This window comes from Schistocerca gregaria, chromosome 3 (assembly GCF_023897955.1).
Source record: "Schistocerca gregaria isolate iqSchGreg1 chromosome 3, iqSchGreg1.2, whole genome shotgun sequence".
Classification (NCBI taxonomy): domain Eukaryota; kingdom Metazoa; phylum Arthropoda; class Insecta; order Orthoptera; family Acrididae; genus Schistocerca; species Schistocerca gregaria.
In genome coordinates, this window is record NC_064922.1 from 606,481,172 (window position 1) to 606,501,743 (window position 20,572).

Below are 20,572 nucleotides of genomic sequence, written 5' to 3' on the forward strand. Positions count from 1 at the left end.
TATAGCGTCTCTCCCGGGCTCTTGACCATATCAGTTGGACACTAGACGACTGAAAAAGCTTGGCCTGGTCAGATGAGTCCCGATTTCAGTCGGTAAGAGCTGATGGTAGGGTATGAGTGTGGCGCAGACCCCAAGAAGCCATGGACTCAGGTTTGAAACAAGGCATTGTGTAAGCTTGTGGTGGTTCCGTAACAGTGTGGGTTGTATTTACATGGGGTGGACTGGGTGCTCTGGTCCAATTAATCAATCTCAAACTAAAGACGGCTATGTTCGGCCACTTGGTAGCTATTTACAACCATCCCACGATGGAATTTTTGTCGATGACCATGTGCGAGATCACCGAGCCAGAACGGTTCGCGATTAGGGTTGAAGAATATAGGCAGATTACTGAAGAAAAATAAAATCAAGGTTATTTTCCGTCCACCAGCAAAGAACTGGGCGCTGGTTGGATCCGTTAAAGACGATTTACAACTGAAGAAAGCAGGCGTCTACAAAATTCCCTGTGAATGTGGCTCTGCAAATATTGGCCAGACGACAAGAACTGTCCATGAACGATGTACAGAACATGAAAGATAAACCTGTCTGCGGCAACCGTCAAAATAGGCAGTAGCAGAGCACTGTATTTCTTTGGGACATTCAATGGAATACAATGGAACAAAAATGTTAGCTCCGGTTTCCAGATTTTGGGATTCTGTAATCAAAGAATCAGTGGAAATACGTCTTATAAATCGTGACAACGGTTTCCAGCTGGATAAAAATTGGAATCCTGTTATTGAAATTATTCAGTCACAGTGGAATCGACGGCGTCATTCGATACTCAATGACTAAATGATCTCTTACTTTCACTACCGAGGGCAGCACGTATAACTCAGCTATGCAACGCATGTCAACACCTGACGCATGCGCTGTAGGATGCCAGTGCATTTCGCATGCGCGAAATTCGGCATAAATAACGAGACTGCACCTGGGCTCTTCGGTAGCTGTGTACTCACCTGATGATGGCCGGACGTCTCTGGGGCGAAATATCGTGGCAGAATGTCGACGGAACCGGCTGCATACCCGGAAATTATTAGAAGAAGAAATACGCCGGGAAAATTTCAGAAGTCACAAGGTTGAAGAACATTTTGGGCAATTCAGCGAATTATTTGGCCAGCAAGCTTACCAGACATGGAGCCCATCGAACATTCGGGACGTGATAGAGAGGTCAGTTGGCGCACAAAATCCTGCACCAGCAACACTTTCGCAGTTACGGACGGTGATAGAGGCAGCATGGCTTATTATTTCTCCGAGAGAGTTCCAACGACTTTTTGAGTCCATCCCACGTCGAGTTCCTGCACTGAGCCGGGCAACACGAGGTCCGACATGGTGTTAGGAGGTATCCGATGACTTTTGTCGCGTCAGTGTACTGTTGTTGTTGTTGTTGTTGTCTTCAGTCCTGAGACTGGTTTGATGCAGATCTCCATGCCACTCTAACCTGTGCAAGCCCCTTCATCTCCCAGTACCTACTGCAACCTACATCCTTCTAAATCTGCTTAGTGTATTCATCTCTTGGTCTCCCTCTACGATTTTTACCCTCCACGCTGCCCTCCAATGCTAAATTTGTGATCCCTTGATGCCTCAGAACATGTCCCACCAACTGATCCCTTCTTCTAGTCAAGTTGTGCCACAAACTTCTCTTCTCCTCAATCCTATTCAATACCTCCTCGTTAGTTATGTGAGCTACCCATCTAATCTTCAGCATTATTCTGTAGCACCACATTTCGAAAGCTTCTATTCTCTTCTTGTCCAAACTAGTTATCGTCCATGTTTCACTTCCATACATGGCTACACTCCATACAAATACACTCCTGGAAACTGATATAAGAACACGGTTAATTCATTGTCCCAGGAAGGGGAAACTTTATTGACACATTCCTGGGGTCAGATACATCACATGATCACACTGACAGAACCACAGGCACATAGACACAGGCAACAGAGCATGCACAATGTCGGCACTAGTACAGCGTATATCCACCTTTCGCAGCAATGCAGGCTGCTATTCTCCCATGGAGACGATTGTAGAGATGCTGGATGTAGTCCTGTGGAACGGCTTTCCATGCCATTTCCACCTGGCGCCTCAGTTGGACCAGCGTTCGTGCTGGACGTGCAGACCGCGTGAGACGACGCTTCATCCAGTCCCAAACATGCTCAATGGGGGACAGATCCGGAGATCTTGCTGGCCAGGGTAGTTGACTTACGCCTTCTAGAGCACGTTGGGTGGCACGGGATACATGCGGACGTGCATTGTCCTGTTGGAACAGCAAGTTCCCTTGCCGGTCTAGGAATGGTAGAACGATGGGTTCGATGACGGTTTGGATGTACCGTGCACTATTCAGTGTCCCCTCGACGATCACCAGAGGTGTACGGCCAGTGTAGGAGATCGCTCCCCACACCATGATGCCGGGTGTTGGCCCTGTGTGCCTCGGTCGTATGCAGTCCTGATTGTGGCGCTCACCTGCACGGCGCCAAAGACGCATACGACCATCATTGGCACCAAGGCAAAAGCGACTCTCATCGCTGAAGACGACACGTCTCCATTCGTCCCTCCATTTACGCCTGTCACGACACCACTGGAGGCGGGCTGCACGATGTTGGGGCGTGAGCGGAAGACGGCATTACGGTGTGCGGGACCGTAGCCCAGCTTCATGGAGACGGTGGCGAATGGTCCTAGCCGATACCCCAGGAGCAACAGTGTCCCTAATTTGCTGGGAAGTGGCGGTGCGGTACCCTACGGCACTGCGTAGGATCCTACGGTCTTGGCGTGCATCCGTGCGTCGCTGCGGTCCGGTCTCAGGTCGACGGGCATGTGCACCTTCCACCGACCACTGGCGACAACATCGATGTACTGTGGAGACCTCACGCCCCACGTGTTGAGCAATTCGGCGGTACGTCCACCCGGCCTCCCGCATGCCCACTATACGCCCTCGCTCAAAGTCCGTCAACTGCACATACGGTTCACGTCCACGCTGTCGCGGCATGCTACCAGTGTTAAAGACTGCGATGGAGCTCCGTATGCCACGGCAAACTGGCTGACACTGACGGCGGCGGTGCACAAATGCTGTGCAGCTAGCGCCATTCGACGGTCAACACCGCGGTTCCTGGTGTGTCCGCTGTGCCGTGCGTGTGATCATTGCTTGTACAGCCCTCTCGCAGTGTCCGGAGCAAGTATGGTGGGTCTGACACACCGGTGTCAATGTGTTCTTTTTTCCATTTCCAGGAGTGTACTTTCAGAAACGATTTCCTGATACATAAATCTATATTCGATGTTAACAAATTTCTCTTCTTCTCTAAACGCTTTTCTTGCCATTGCCAGTCTTTTATATCCTCTCTACTTCGACCATCATCAATTATTTTGCTCCCCAAATAGCAAAACTCCTTTGCTACTTTAAGTGTCTCATTTCCTAATCTAATTCCCTCAGCATCACCCGATTTAATTTGACTACATTCCATTATCCTCGTTTTGCTTATATCCTCCTTTCAAGACACTGACCATTCCGTTCCAGTGCTCTTCCAAGTGCTTTGCTGTCTCTGTCATAATTACTATGTCATCGGCGAACCTCAAAGTTTTTACTTCTTCTCCATGAATTTTAATACCTACTCCAAATTTTTCTTTTGTTTCCTTTACTACTTGCTCAATATACATATTGAATAACATCGGGGAGAGGCTACAACCCTGTCTCACTCCTTTCCCAACCACTGCATCCCTTTCATGCCCCTCGACTCTTATGACTGCCATCTGGTTTCTGTACAAATTGTAAATAGCCTTTCGCTCCCTGTATTTTAACCCTGCCACCTTCAGAATTTGAAAGAGAGTATTCCAGTCAACATTGTCAAAAGCTTTCTCTAAGTCTACAAATGGTAGAAACGTAGGTTTGCCTTTTCTTAATCTTTCTTCTAAGATAAGTCGTAAGGTCAGTATTGCCTCACGTGTTCCAATATTTCTACAGAATCCAAACCGATCCTCCCCGAGGTCCGCATCTACCAGTTTTTCCATTCGTCTGTAAAGAATTCGTGTTAGTATTTTGCAGCTGTGACTTATTAAACTGATAGTTCGGTAATTTTCACATTTGTCAGCACCTGCTTTCTTTGGGATTGGAATTATTATATTCTTTTTGAAGTCTGAGGGTATTTCGCCTGTCTCATACATCTTGCTGACCAGATGGTAGAGTTTTGTCAGGACTGGCTCTCCCAAGGCCGTCAGTAGCTCTAATGGAATGTTGTCTACTCCGGGGGCCTTGTTTCGACTCAGGTCTTTCAGTGCTCTGTCAAACTCCTCACGCAGTATCTTATCTCCCATTTCGTCTTCATTTACATCCTCTTCCATTTCCATAATATTGTCGTCAAGCACATCGCCCTTGTATAAACCTTCTATATACTCCTTCCACCTTTCTGCCTTCCCTTCTTTGCTTAGAACTGGGTTTCCATCTGAGCTCTTGATATTCATACACGTGGTTCTCTTCTCTCCAAAGGTCTCTTTAATTTTCCTGTAGGCAGTATCTATCTTACCCCTAGTGAGATAAGCTTCTAAGTCCTTACATTTGTCCTCTAGCCATCCCTGCCTAGCCATTTTGCACTTCCTGTCAATCTCATTTTTGAGACGTTTGTATTTCTTTTTGCCTGCTTTATTTACTGCATTTTTTTATTTTGTCCTTTCATCAATTACATTCAATATTTCTTCTGTTACCCAAGGATTTCTAGCAGCCCTCGTCTTTTTACCTACTTCATCCCTCAGAGCTACCCATTCTTCTTTTACTGTGTTTCTTTGCCCCATTCCTGTCAATTGTTCCCTTATGCTCTCCTTGAAACTCTGTACAACCTCTGGTTCTTTCAGCTTATCCAGATCCCATGTCCTTAAATTCCCACCTTTTTGCAGTTTCTTCAGTTTTAACCTACAGATCATAACCAATAGATTGTGATCAGAGTCCACATCTGCCCCTGGAAATGTCCTACAATTTAAAACCTGATTCCTAAATCTCTGTCTTACCATTATATAATCTATCTGATACCTTTTAGTATCTCCAGGATTCTTCCATGTATACAACCTTCTTTAATGATTCTTGAACCAAGTGTTAGCTGTGATTAAGTTATGCTCTGTGCAAAATTCTACCAGACGGCTTCTTCTTTCATTTCTTAGCCCCAATCCATAATCACCTACTATGTTTCCTTCTCTCCCTTTTCCTACTGACGAATTCGAGTCACCCATGACTATTAAATTTTCGTATCCCTTCACTACCTGAATAATTTCTTTTATCTCATCATACATTTCATCAATTTCTTCGTCATCTGCAGAGCTAGTTGGCATATAAACTTGTACTACTGTAGTAGGCATGGGCTTTGTGTCTATCTTGGCCACAATAATGCGTTCACTATGCTGTTTGTAATAGCTTACCCTCACTCCTATTTTTTTATTCATTATTAAACCTACTCCTGCTTTACCCATATTTGATTTTGTATTTATAACCCTGTATTCACCTGACCAAAAGTCTTGTTCCTCCTGCCACCAAACTTCACTAATTCCACCATATCTAACTTTAACCTATCCATTTCCCTTTTTAAATGTTCTAACTTATCTGCCCGATTAAGGGATCTGACATTCCACGCTCCGATCCGTAGAACGCCAGTTTTCTTTCCCGGGATCCGAATGGGGGACTATTTTACTTCCGGAATATTTTACCCAAGAGGACGCCATCATCATTTAATCATACAGTAAAGCTGCATATCCTCGGGAAAAATTACGGCTGTAGTTTCCCCTTGCCCTCAGCCGTTCGCAGTACCAGCACAGCAAGGCCGTTTTGGTTAATGTTGCAAGGCCAGATCAGTCAATCATCCAGACTGTTGCCCCTGCAACTACTGAAAAGGCTGCTGCCCCTCTTCAGGAACCACATGTTTGTCTGGCCTCTCAACAGATACCCCTCCGTTGTGGTTGCACCTACGGTACGGCCATCTGTATCGATGTGTACTACCAACTGCAATATGCGCACCGCCTTACTGCTACAACGTACGTCAGTGCTGGAGGGTCATATAACCGCCGGTTACCAATTTTACGCCACTTACAATGCTGCAGATAGGGGGAACAAAAATTCGATGTGTCGTTCTTCGTGTTGCCTTAGAATGTGGTAACAACTCCCTTGAATGCGTTTTCTCACTCACAGTCGTTTTTAATTCTGCCTTGGAATGGAACAGCATTTACTGATTGTCAGATCCTTCATTCAGTTCATCTTTCAATTTTGCTTCTGATCTCGCAGAGATAGTTGAAATACTTTTGTATAAAACTTTCACAAACATTTTCATTAGGTCAAACTCAACGTGTTGATACTATTGAAAACGTTCTTCCCTCCAGGCTTTAAAGACTATTTTGTAGGCCATTTTCTTCTAGACCAACGTGGATCCCTTAACCTACCGTCCTCTCATATAAGAAGTAGGGGTATTTACGAGTAGTAAAGAGGCTTTACTGGTCATAATGAGACAGAGCAGTTTAAGATCAGTACAGACATTCTAACCATGAGCGAAATAATTTATTTTATGTGTCTATATAGAGATACCTGTAAGTTTGCTTCATATGTACAGAATGAACAACGGTTACTCTGGTACAGGTGTTACCGTTGTGTGATAAAATAGTCTGCAAACTACTTTCTGATTACTGTATAATCTATTTCCACTCACCTTCTTACGTACAGTTACAAATTCATTTACCGAACTGGAAATACGAATATGTGACCAATATTGTGAACTACCTTCTTCTTTGAAAAAGTGAGAAAACGTAAATGTTTGTTCATGCTGCCAAGTAGTTACTTTCTTTGAACCTCAAACCAAACATTTCTGCTTTATTCTTCGTTATCCCCAAATCACCAACCAAATCACTTCGTTCCGTTCCCACAAATGTCTTGTGATTCTAAGCTTCTCAAAGTTCATTTGCATCAGATTGGGTATTATTACAATTACCCAGGATAAGGCCACCAAATACTTCTACGGTTAAGGAACTGGAGAGAGTCACTGACTCATCGGCTGAGTTGGAGACTATAGGATATCTTGATCACAGAGAATATTCCCAAACTACTACAAGCATACACTCCTCACGAAATCTTTTAGTAATACTCTAATATTTCCTAATTACAAGCCCATCACAAATGTAACAAAAATTGCCATGACAGTTTTAGCAATCTTGACAAAACATTCTTCTAAACTTCTGTGCCGTAACCTATAACAGTCAATAAATTCTGCTACTGTTAACGTACTTGCTGCTAGTCCTATATTAATATAACTTATATTATCGGATTCTTGTATCTGAAACAAATTAAAATCCATAACAAAATACATGAAGCAGAAGAGGCAGACTCTGGAAGTTTTGGAAGTTTAGGATCTATCATAGGATGTAATCACTGACCAGTAACTGGAGCAAGTGTTGCACACAGTAGCGCAGATATCCAAAAGAAACGTTTCCGAGTCGGTCACATATGTGGAGCCTAATGACAGAGTGCGACAGGGTGAAACGCAGAAAACTTGCAGAGTCCTGTAGAACGGAACGAGTTCAGCATAGGAGCAGGAGCGTTGAGACAACGGCACCTTGGCGTAGCTGGCGATAATCCGCTCGAGGCGGCTGCCCGAACAGCCTGGCCCTCGTCAGCTCTGGAGCCGGTTACACTGCCGTAGTTCTAGTTCTCCAGCGTTCATGTTTCAAAATTACCGGCCGCTAAGCCCCTATGTTGTTCATAGTCTCTAACGTCTTTGCGGCTTCATCCATTGATGGCAATGAAACAAGATGTGGCTGATGTGTTGCCAAACCATTCAAACCTAGGTTTGTGCAGCATCCAGCATCCAACCATCCTCGATCTCTAAAATGATGGCTAGGTGCCAATGAGTCTGACGCCCTAACCCTTGAGCGAGGACTGTATAAAGCTCTCTGAAAGTGTACTGGGATCGTGCTGATGGATTGTGTTTGTCCAGCTGTAGGAGGTGGAGTCTTGTCTGCCATGGAGCAACTAGGCAGAGCATTCTCCTCTGACATATACTGTAGGGCACATAGTTAAAAAAAATTGTCACTGGTCTCCCTTACTTCTCCTCTTGTAGGCTCTGCGCCATTAGTATTTTTTGAACATATTTAATAGCCGTTATACTGTCTTCCGGCTACCCAGAGAAATTAAAGAAATGTTGTGACCGGTCAAGGATAAGCTCGGCCTGAGAGTACCGGGAATACAGGGTGGTCCATTGATTGTGACTGAGGCAAATATCTCATGAAATAAGCGTCAAACGAAAAAACTACAAAGAATGAATCTTGTCTAGGTTTAAGAGGGAAACCAGATGGCGCTATGGTTGGCCCACTAGATGGCGTTGCCATAGGTCATACGGATATCAACTGCATTAAAAAAAAATAGGAACCCCCATTTTTTATTGCAAATTCGTGTAGTACGTAAAGAAGTATGAATGTTTTAGTTGGATCACTTTTTTCGCTTTGTGATAGATGGCGCTGAAATGGTCACAAACATATGTCTCACAATTTTCGATTGTTCCAATAGGATACATGTACCTTTATGAACTTATCATTTCTGAGAACCCATGCTGTTACAGCGTGATTACCTGTAAATACCACATTAATGCAATAAATGCTCAAAATTATGTCCGTCAACCTCAATGCATTCGGCAATACTTGTAATGACACTCCTCTCAACAGCGAGTAGTTCTCCTTCCGAAATGTTCACATATGCATTGACAATGAGCTGACGCATGTTGTCAGGCGTTGTCGGTGGATCATGATAGCAAATATCGTTCAACTTTCCCCGCAGAAAGAAATCCGGGAACGTCAGATCCGGTGAACGTACGGTGCTTCAGTGACCAATCCACCTGTCATGAAATATGCTATTCAATACCGCTTCAACCGCACACGAGCTATGTGCCCTACAACCATCATGTTGGAAGTATATCGCCATTATGTCATGCAGTGAAACATCTTGTAGCATCATCGGTAGAAGATTACGTAGGAAATCAGCATACATTGCACCATTTAGATTGCCATCGATATAATGGGGGCCAATTATCCTTCCTCCCATAATGCCACGCCATACATTAATCCGCTAAGATCGCTGATGTTCCACTTGTCGCAGCCATCATGGATTTTGCGTTCCCCAATAGTGCATATTGTGCCGGTTTACGTTACCGCTGTTGGTGAATGACGCTTCGTCGCTAAATAGAACGCGTGTAAGAAATCTGTCATCGTCCAGTAATTTCTCTTGTGTTCAGTGGCAGAGCTGTACACGACGTTCAAAGTCGTCGCCATGCAATTCCTGGTGCATAGAAATATGGTACAGGCGCAATCGATGTTGATGTAGCATTCTCAACACCGACGTTTTTGAGATTTCCGATTCTCGCGCAATTTGTTTGCTACTGATGTGCGGATTAGCCGCAACAGCAGGTAAAACACCTACATGGGCATCATCATTTGTTGCAGGTCGTGGTTGACGTTCCACACGTTGCTGAACATTTCCTGTTTCCTTAAATAACGTAACTATCCGGCGAACGGTCCGGACACTTGGACCACTATCTGATCAGAAATACCAGGATACCTGTATGTGGTGAGAGATGGACCGCTAGATGTCACGAATGGTAAACAGGACAGTATAAAAGCAGACGGGGAGTACTGTGTTGTCATCTGAGTAGTAGTGACAGCAGAAGGGGTGGTCCAGGGTTGCACAGTGACTTGGAGGATACCGAGCAGCATACATAGGACACGCCCGTTGGGTATCTTCATCACATCAACACGATATCGACCTTTTCCGCAGTTGGTGAACGGTCCATTTTAATACGGGTAATGTATCACGAAGCAAATACCGTCCGCACTGGCGGAATGTTACGTGATACCACGTACTTATACGTTAGTGACTATTACAGCGCTATCTGCCACAAAGTGAAAAAAGTGGTCCAACTAAAACATTCATGTTTCCTTATGTACTACACGAATATGTAATAAAAATGGGGGTTCGCATTTTTTTTTTAAAAACGCGGTTGATATCCGTTTGATCTATGGCTTCGCCATCTAGCGGGCCAACCATAGCGCCATGTGGTTTCCCCATTCAAGCTAGACAAGTTTCGTTGTTTGTAGTTTTTTCGTTTGACGCTTATATCGTGGGATATTTGGCCCGGTCACCATCAATGGACCTCCCTGTATATATATAGTGTGTATGTATGCCTTCGACAGAAAACTGATGACGTGGTTTTTCGCCTTTTGAGTTCTTTTATTTGCATACATCAGTAATGCTTTTTAACTAGGACAAGATACGAAATAGTGGTGTCTTCCCATAGCTGAAAACGCGGTATCAATTAAATAAAATAAAGAAATAATCATGGTTTAAAAAAAGTCTGTAGGCTGTAGAGCAGCATACTAAGCTGCTGTGAGCCCGCCTCCCTTCGGGGGGAATCAAAATTCAATAAAGGAAAAAAAGGAATAATGGTACATATGTTATTACTCAGGTGAAGAAGAATTAATTACTGCAGTATAAAGGCGTGTGGTTCGACGCGTGCTCCATACTGATACCGAATCTACACTATCTGATCAGAAATACCCGGATACCTGTATGTGGTGAGGGATGGACCGCTAGATGCCACGAATGGTGAACACGATAGTATAAAACCAGACGGGGAGTACTATGTTGTCAGCTGAGTAGTAGTGACAGCAGAAGAGGTGGTGCAGGGTTGCACAGTGACTTGGACCACGCACCGGTCAATGGATTTAATCTGAGTAACAGATCCATCAGGGACGTTTCAGCTCTGCTAAAGCTACCAAGATCGATAGTTGGCGATATGACTGTTAAGTGTAAATGCGAAGGAGTAACTACAGGAAACCAAGAACAGGCAGGCCTCGCGTTCTGACGGACAGAAACCATCGAGCATGTTGTTGTGAAACGGAAAAGTCGAGTGAAATTTGCGGAAGAAATCACTTGTGAATTTCAAAGTGGTAGCAGAAGTCAAGCTAGCACACTGATTGACAATAAGCAGTCAAAAACAATAGGTTAGAGTTATCGCGCATGTCCCCATAAACCACACATTTCTGTCGTCACTCCTAAGCGACGCTTGGTGTTGAATAAAAAGCGACGTCAGTGGACAACTGATTACTGCCCACAAATGATTTTAAGTGACGAATGACGCTATACCCTGTAACAGTCGATGGAATGGCATTTGTTTGGGAAATGCCTCGAGAACGCTACCTGCCGTAATGTGTAATGAACGGAGGAGGCGGTGTAACGGCATGGCTGCGTTATTTGTGATTAGGATCATTGCGCTTACGTAAACCACAAATGCGGAAGGATATGAGCTCATTTACAGCCTTATGTACTGCTTACAGTGGAGTAACAGTTCGGAGACGATGACAGTTCCTGTCAACATGGCAGTGCCCCCTCTAATAAAGCAACGTCTGCGATGTAATGGTTTGCGGACATTAACATTCCATATACGACTGGCCTGCACAGAATCCCGATGCGGGATGAGTTAGAAAGACCGATTTCTGGTACATTTCCCACATTTAGCTATACTTAGATTAGCATCCAAATAAATTCTTGACCTACAGTAATGTGATTCACTTCCTTTAAACAGTTTGATAAAAGTTTATACATACGTAATTCTAGAGCTGTAAACAGCCGTCTTTCTATAACGTCAATTAGTTTCAACGGGTATAAGGCATCCTTCTTTCTTGAAACGTTTGGAAATGCCTTAAACTTGATGTTTTGTAATGCTAAGCAATCCTAAAAATCTATTTCTGCAGACCTGTATTCTACTTCCTGCCATCCGACAACAAAGGAAGTAGGTTACAGTACGCTTGTTCGCCCAATGCTTGAATACTGCTCAGCAGTGTGGGATCCGCACCAGGTGGGGTTGATAGAGGAGATAGAGAAGATCCAACGGAGAGCAGCGCGCTTCGTTACGGGATCGTTTGGTGATTGCGAAAGCGTTACGGAGATGATAGATAAACTCCAGTGGAAGACTCTGCAGGAGAGACGCTCAGTAGCTCGGTACGGGCTTTTGTTGAAGTTTCGAGAACATGCCTTCACCGAGGAGTCGAGCAGTATATTGCTCCCTCCTACGTATATCTCGCGAAGAGACCATGAGGATAAAATCAGAGAGATTAGAGCCCACACAGAAGCATACCGACAGTCCTTCTTTCCACGTACAATACGAGACTGGAATAGAAGGGAGAACCGATAGAGGTACTCAGGGTACCCTCCGCCACACACCGTCAGGTGGCTTGCGGAGTACGGATGTAGATGTAGATGTAGATGTTCTCAGTGGAATATCCAAATGTGTACCCTTTCTCATCCCGATATCCACCACTTGGTCGGTGTCTAACTGAACAATTTTATGAGCAGTATTTCATTACGAAAGCATCCTGACTATTTGACTGATACAGCATAAAATGCTCCGTGAAATTGCTTGATGTCCGCTATTTTCAGGAGACTGCAGTTCTTCTTTCCTCTATGACAACAACTTGGAAATACTGCTAATTTCTTCGGTTCATACCTATAGTATAACAATGACATTAGATACTATTAAAAGCTCAAGTTGTAACTAGGCCGTTATAACAGTTGCTTCTGAAGGAAATAAGTTTTTATTTACTGACCTAACTTTCTTCTCTGTTTCATGTTTCCATTCCTCTTGTCTTATTACTTTCTTCCTGCTTTCAGCAGGTGGCGTTTCTTCTGTACTTTTTTTCCGTGTTACAAAGAGATGTTAACAACAGCCACTGTTAACTCCCAGCTCCCCAAAACACCCGCGCCAGTCACGTGACGACATCGAATCTTATGACTGCTGGGTGTGAAGGTGGTCGATTTTGTTGCCAATGTAGTAAGGAGTTGGAAGCTTTTGTAACGTAGGTTGATTTTCTACAACAGACTTAACACTGTTCGGACTGATTTTGAAACAAATTAACACTGTCATCAGATTCCTCGTATTCTTAACTATAAGAATCAACCATAACCCCGGTTTTTAAAAAAATGGAATTTTTTCATATTTGTAACTAGGCTACTCATATATATATATATATATATATATATATATATATATATATATATATATATATATATATTCCCAGCGAAGATTATTGTTTTATGAATACATTACAGATGGTTTTAGTTAATCAGAACTTTAAAATTTTATTTGTGTCGGTTTTAACCATGTGTGGAAATGATGTTGATCCTTTTCATTATTTGTGGATCCTTCTATTATTTCTTTTTATGTAATATGTGGAAACAGATTTCTTCGATGAACATGTCCAGTTAAGATGTCATGAAAATTATGTTTTGCCTTACAGATTGGAGCAGAAGTATGATGTGTTCATTATAGAGAAATTCGGCTTCACTTGCTATTATGGCTTAGCGCACAAATTGGGATCTCCACCATTAATTGGATACACTTCTCTTGGAGCTACGTCACTTATTCGGAAGACCTTCGGCAGTCCAATTAATCCTTCTTACATTCCTGACTACAATCTTGGATACACGGACCATATGACCTTCTGGCAGAGACTGTACAACACTTACATCTTACTGCGATCGCTGGATATTGGGCAGAGAGTTTTGTATGCAAGAGAGGAAGGGGAACTCAGGAAGTATTCCGGTCCGAACCCACCTGCCCTGAGGGAAATAGATCACAATTTCAGCCTCATGTTGGTCAACAATCACTTCAGCGTGAGCTACCCTGTGCCGAACACGCCAAATATCGTCGAATTAACTGGACTCCACATCCAGAAGGAGAGGAAGCCGCTGCCAAAGGTATTTACAGTTATGATATAGAAACTGTGATCTGTTGCTTTCCGGAATCAGCTGTTAATGCTGGGAATGGTTTAGAGTCGTACAATAATGTCCTTAAGGAATTGTAAAGGTTTATTGAGGAAATATTGCCGGCCGTTGTGGCCGTGCGGTTCTAGGCACTACAGTCTGGAACCAAGCGACCGCTACGGTCGCAGGTTCGAATCCTGCCTCGGGCATGGATGTGTGTGATGTCCTTAGGTTAGTTAGGTTTAATTAGTTCTAAGTTCTAGACGACTGATGACCTCAGAAGTTAAGTCGCGTAGTGCTCAGAGCAATTTGAACCATTTGAGGAAATATTTAATATTTATTCTACTTTTCCCATTTGGTTCAGAACTACATTGCTTCTTCTTAAAATGATAACAATCTTACAGTGTTAAAGCCTGATGCATATTTTCTAATGACTTCACTTTGATCTCAAAAGAAAGCAGTCAGTGTGAACGCGTACAATAACCAATAATTTGATTCTTTTTGTGGGTGAGGGAAGCGGGAGGGGGGGGGGGGGTTGCTTCACGTCTACCCCTATACATACATTCAGCAAATACTCAGATACCAATCCAATAAATGCTTTTGATGGCTTTCCATTTCTTTAATTTTGCACACTTGCCATACGCAATGTCCTCTAAAATCCATGTAGTTATAAAGGACGTTTATCAATGGAAGATAAACTGAGGAAAACCGTTTTTATATAGAAAAAAAGAGATATCTATGAATTATTGATGATGAATTTAAATTATGTTATTATAAACAGTCATTAGCGGCCACGAAATGCCAAATATCATCTTCACATGGCTGCATGCGTGACGTCATCGTCAAGTGGCAGTTCTACATTTATGAAAAATAAGCACTTACCGTTGTTATGATGTTTGTGTGTCATGTTACGCTAATATTAAATAGATTTCTAAGTGATAAGGTCTGGAAGTGACAATCGATACTATTGGCACGACATACCCTCTCCCATGCATTGTGCCATGGCTCACGGAGTATGCGGGGTGAGTCGCGTAAGGCGTAACAGCCCCATTATGCCGTTGGCAATTGCACGTATCGACAAGCGGTGTTCGGCGAATCATAGCCGACTATAGGGCACATACTTTGGTACATGCACAATAATCACAACGTTTATATTGACCGAGATAATGAGGCAAGTAAATGTTTTTTAAATAGACGCTATACTTTCTTTACCATCATTCGAACGCTCTGGGAAAGACGCGTATAGTGATGTAACGCATGTTGTGATTCAAACTTTACTTAAAAGACGCTGGGAAATATTGTACGATTGAAGGTCGAGGCGGTCGGAAGCGGCTGCAGACTGTAAACACTACTCGCGCGGCCCAGGGGACGAGTTGCTGTGCTCTATGCAGCATGCACGGCCAACGCAACGTAGGTAAATCCTCATCCGCCCTCTTTTAAGCAATGTTTGAATCACAATAGCAACATGCGCTACATCACTATACGCGTCTTTTCCAGAGCGTTCGAATGATGGTAAAAAAAGTATAGCGTCCCATTTAAAAAAACATGTACTTGCTTTATTATCTAGGTCAATATAAACGTTGTGATTATTGTGCATGTACCAACGTATGTGCCCCATAGTCCGCTATGACTATGCCGATACGTGCAATCGCCTCCGGAATAAAGGGGCTGTTACGTCTTAAGCGACTCACCCTGTATACTCCGTGAGCCATTGCACAATGCATGGGAGAGGGTATGACGTGCCAATCGTATCGATTTCCTTTCCTCCTCCTTTAATGATCCCTACAGAAAAAGTAAGATACTGACAGACCAATGCTCGCAGAGACTACTTAGACCGCAGATTCTCTACATGTAGCCAACAAGAGAACTATGTCGCCTTTTTGCAATGTTTCCCGTTTAAGTTCACCTAGAATTTCTCTTCCACCTTCATATCAGCTATATCGACGTGTTAGCAGCACGTCTCTGAAATTGTTCCACATCTGTTGAAATGCCTACTTCCTGAGGACTCCAAACGGTATGTATCTGTTTACGGATGAATACTATTTTCTCAGAACCCTTTAAACAAATCTAAATTCTTAGTTCACTTTCTTTAACAGTGATATTCCACGATCATTCCAATTCACATCGCTTGTTAGCATTAACCCTAGAGATGTATTACTACGTAATGTTCTCAAGATGTTCATTATTAATCTTCTAATCAGATATTGTAGGGTTCTTTCTCTCTGTTAGAGGCGTTATATTCCATTAATATGCACTTAAAAAGAGCTCTTGCATAAAGCGGAATTTTTGATCATCTCTTTCTGAAATTTCTTGCAATTATCCAGCGACGAAGTAATATTGAACATAACAGCACCATCAACAAAAAATCTTATAGTGTTCCTGTAACTTACTGCTAAATCGTTCATGCATGTTCGTATGTAACTTAAAAACCAGAGTTTGCGTCCGTCCCAATCTTCAATGTAGACTCTTGTTCATACTTTGTTATTGCACCAGCAAGGTTGTTAGGACCAACGGTGGGTGTAATCAGTGTAAGTATCATGATTCTGATGACATGGACGTATACTCCTCTTTTACCGTTCAATACGTTATGGATAACGCATCTATGAAGAGTTGATGGTATAGCATTAGTATCAAAATGGTTCAAATGGCTCTGAGCACTATGGGACTGAGGTCATCAGTCCACTAGAACTTAGAACTACTTAAACCTAACTAACCTAAGGACATCACACACATCCATGCTCGAGGCAGTCGCGCGGTTCCAGACTGAAGTGCCTAGAACCGCTCGTCAGCATTAGTATCATTTACTGTATTAATTAAATGGCTGGCGCAACTGAAATAAACAGATATGTTTTGCTGTAAATATATTTCACCATGTAGTGTAGCTTTATGGCTTTTAAACGTTAAATATTAGAGGCAGACGTGAAGCATACTTGTGTGTCAGGATGTGGGAGATTTCCTGGACGGCGCGAGGGACGGTGTGGTGTACTTCAGTCTGGGCTCCAATGTGCGAAGCACCGCCATGCCTCCAGAGAGAGTCCGCGCCTTCCTGGACGCTTTCGCTGAAATCCCGCAGCGCGTGCTCTGGAAATGGGAAGCTGATCGCCTGCCCGGTCAGCCCGGCAACGTGATGACCGCCAAGTGGCTGCCGCAGCAGGACGTGCTGGGTGAGTGTGCGGACGCCCTCCACTGTAACGGCCCGCGGGGCTGCCGGGCGCAGTGACTGCTGTGGATAAGTGACGTCATTGTGCTGTTGCAGCTCACCCGAATGTACGCCTCTTCATCACTCAGGGAGGACTGCAGAGTTGGAACGAGGCAGCTTATTTCTCTGTGCCCGTCATTGGGATACCTTTCCTAGGAGACCAGATCTACAATGTTGAAAAGATGGTCGGTTTAGGCGTCGGACGAAGGCTGGATTTAAAAGACGTCACCAAAGACAGTGTGATGGAAGCCATACAGACAGTTCTGGAAGACAAGAGGTGAGGGAATTTGTTTTTTAGTTCTCCAGTAGCTGGAGTATGGGAAACATTGTTCATATTTGTAATGACAAAATTACTCACACTATCGTTTTTACCATAGCAAAATAGAAGAGGAGTTAGCTTCAAGACTTTCATATAGCTATAACTGTTCCGGTCACGAATAGTTCGCGCGAAGTGCGTTTACCGGGAAGTCTCCGTGTACGCTCCCTAATTTTATTTTCATGGTCTTTTCGCGAGATGTACTTAGGAGGAAACAATATATTTGTTGATTCTTCTAGCAATGTACGCCTGCGGAACTTCAAGAATAAACAACTTCATGATGCAGAACGCCTCTCTTGCAGCATCTGCCACTAGAGTTGGTCGATCGTCTCCGTAATGCTACCGTGCTTATTCAATGAGCCAGTAACGAAAGGGGGCACTTTTCTCTTCTCTATTTCCTGTTTCAGTCCTATCTGGTACGGATCCCATACTAACGAGCGGTATACAAGTAAGAACCAGCGTTTCGTAAGCTAGTTCCCTTTGTTGACGGACGTTTATGTTGATGGTCAGTTGCTACTGCCAACACCAAGCGTCGATCCTCTTCAGGTCTTCCTTGCATTCCGCTACAGTTCTCTACCGTCGCGACTTCCCAGTACACAACAGTATCCTCTGCGAATAACCTCACGGAACTTGCTACGTTATCTACGGGGTCATTTACATGAGAATGACTAGCTCTATAACACTGCCCTGGGGCACGCTCGAAGTTAATTTTAGATATGAAGAATTCTGTCCGTCGAGAACGACGTGTTGTGTTCTGTTTGCTCGGAACTCTTCAGGCTAACCACACAGTTGGTCTGATATTCCATAGGCTATTATTTTGTTCAATAGGCAGCAGTGCGGGACTGTATCGAATGCCTTCCGGAACTCGGCATCTACCTGGCTGTCTGTATTTACTGGTTTCTGGATCTCGTGAACGAACAGAGCGAGCTGGATTTCACAAGATCGTTTCTTGCGGAACACATGTTTGTTCCTATAGAGGAGAGTTTCGGCCTCAAGAAATGTTATAATGCGAGAGCACAGAACATTCACCAGAAATCTACAATCGACTCTCGTCAGAGATATGTGACTATAGTTTTATGACCTCGGCTCTTCTCCAATCATCAGGAACAGTTCGCTCCTCCACAGAACTACGCTACACCTGCTATGGCAGGGACAAGTTCTTTCGTACATTATGTGTATGCTATTGGTCCTGTGGCATTGCATCTATTGAGCCATCCCAGTTGTTTTCCATCCCATGGTCACCTATTTCTATACCAGCCGTTTTGCCGGTTGTACTCTTGACACTGTAGATCTCGTTATACCGAATTCCCTAACGATTTCCGAAAGTGAATGTCCCATGCATCTAGCTCCAACTACCGCTCCACATGTAAAGTCTGTTCATTCCAGATGTGAAGCTCTGACCACGACAGAACAAATTTTACATGAGCCATCTGAGTACAAATGATAGCTCCGACAATGCACTGGCGTTTATACCCCTAATACACGACACTATAGCCATCTGCACATGTGTATATTATTGTCCCATGACTTTTATTACTTCATTGTAAGTAAATGCAGTCGACACAGTGGCGAAGTTAAAATTATGAAGTCGCGGCTGACTTGCCAGCCAGAGGCTAAGTTTTACACCTTCTGAAAGCTGGAAACTAATATCGACACACTCACCACTGACTGCAGACCGAAATACTCCCATGAATGCCACACCGCAAAAATCCCCATGAACATAAGTGCTGTCTATTTTAGTGCTCGGCAACGCATAACACTTTAGTCGTTTCACAACTTCTTGCGAACTTAGGTTAAAGTGATCATACTTTAAATACCAAGTATTTTCTTAATACTACACATATTGGAATGAGAATCTTCCAGGGTCTGGTCTTTTCGGTCCTTACAAAATATTCTCGTAGCGCATGATAAACATCAACCAAATCACGACATATTACCATTATGCACTATTGTTAAAAATGGAGAGTGTAAGTAGATATTTTTATAGACATCCATCTTGTGTATCAAATCAGAACATATTTTACCGCTCGTTTACAAGATACTATTGTCTGCTATATATCATTCGCCATTTAAATTACTATTCTCTCAATTGCAGCTCCGTTTCACTGACACTGATAAATGTTTAACACAGAAATTACTTACATATCTAAACATAAATAATCTTACGAAAGGGATCAAGGTTATAGTATTCCTGATTCATATCATAATACTTATAACTGTGGAATACTTTTATTTCCGATTAATTTAATTGAGTGTTTTTATCGAAATGGCAGTATTCTTGATCTGTATACATTATGGGCTTTCTGCGTCAATTGTATTCGCTACGTAGGTCGGCTACTGTTTGACATAATTTTTATGATTGTGGCACCTTTGATTTGCCTGTAGCGTAGTGTAAAGTGTATTGGTAATCATTGCACATAAAATTAAAATTATAAGCTAGTGTTAACGCGGTGTCGTGCAATGTTGCACAGAAACCGTGAGATCCAGATGCACAACGTGATGTCGTGATAGCTTCATAGCACTAAATTTTTGTATTTGTTTGTGAATGAGAGTAATATTCTGTCGCTAGAAGAAGACATCTCGACAGCCAGCCACATGCCTGTCGCGGATGCGGTCATCAGAACCCTTCCTGGAACTTCTAGGCCGTTACTTCCAATTTGTAATAAAATATTATTAACACTTCATACTCATATCATACTTACAAGACCCTACCCACACTAAGTTTCGTTTGGTTCGTCACACAGACCAGAACACATACTTAACAATTATATTTTTAAGTTTTGTTATTAACAAAGTTTCGTGACGTATTTGTCACGTTATTAAGATAAGCGTCAGTGGTAAATGCTTCACAGATACTGTTGCGCCAAGAATAAGTACAGGTGTGGATTTGGGCAATTCTTGTAAATTACGCGCAGCTATGACTGGAAGGTAGTAGTTAAGAAATCGATTGTCACATCAGATGGCTGGCATGGGCAATGTTGATAATTCGCAAACGAGTCCGCAAGGCAGGTTTGCGAGACCTCTCGCATGTGAGAAGTCATTGCCCGGCGCACACTGTATACAAATGTAGTCTGGGCAGCACAGGGTAGTATTGGGACAACAGGGGTATTGGGACACTCTGCAATGTTGCCAGATGTATTCAATATGGCGGCGACGACGTCATTAACGATGGAGTGTTGTACTCTTGGCAACAGCGCATGACGTCATCCAAGATATCGGCCGTGACGTCATTCAAAATGGCGAATTTTGGCGGGAAGT

General features: G+C 43.3%; 1 protein-coding gene across 1 annotated transcript in view; it reads left to right on the plus strand.

Annotated features, from left to right (window-relative positions):
- LOC126354650 (UDP-glucosyltransferase 2-like) overlaps window positions 1-20,572 on the plus strand; it is a 58,887-nt gene that overhangs the window by 28,593 nt on the left and 9,722 nt on the right. Inside the window, exons 4-6 of the mRNA XM_050004424.1 lie at window positions 13,334-13,793; window positions 16,741-16,963; window positions 17,056-17,275. Coding sequence (XP_049860381.1) covers window positions 13,334-13,793; window positions 16,741-16,963; window positions 17,056-17,275 — 903 coding nt within the window. The remainder of the gene's footprint in view (window positions 1-13,333; window positions 13,794-16,740; window positions 16,964-17,055; window positions 17,276-20,572) is intronic.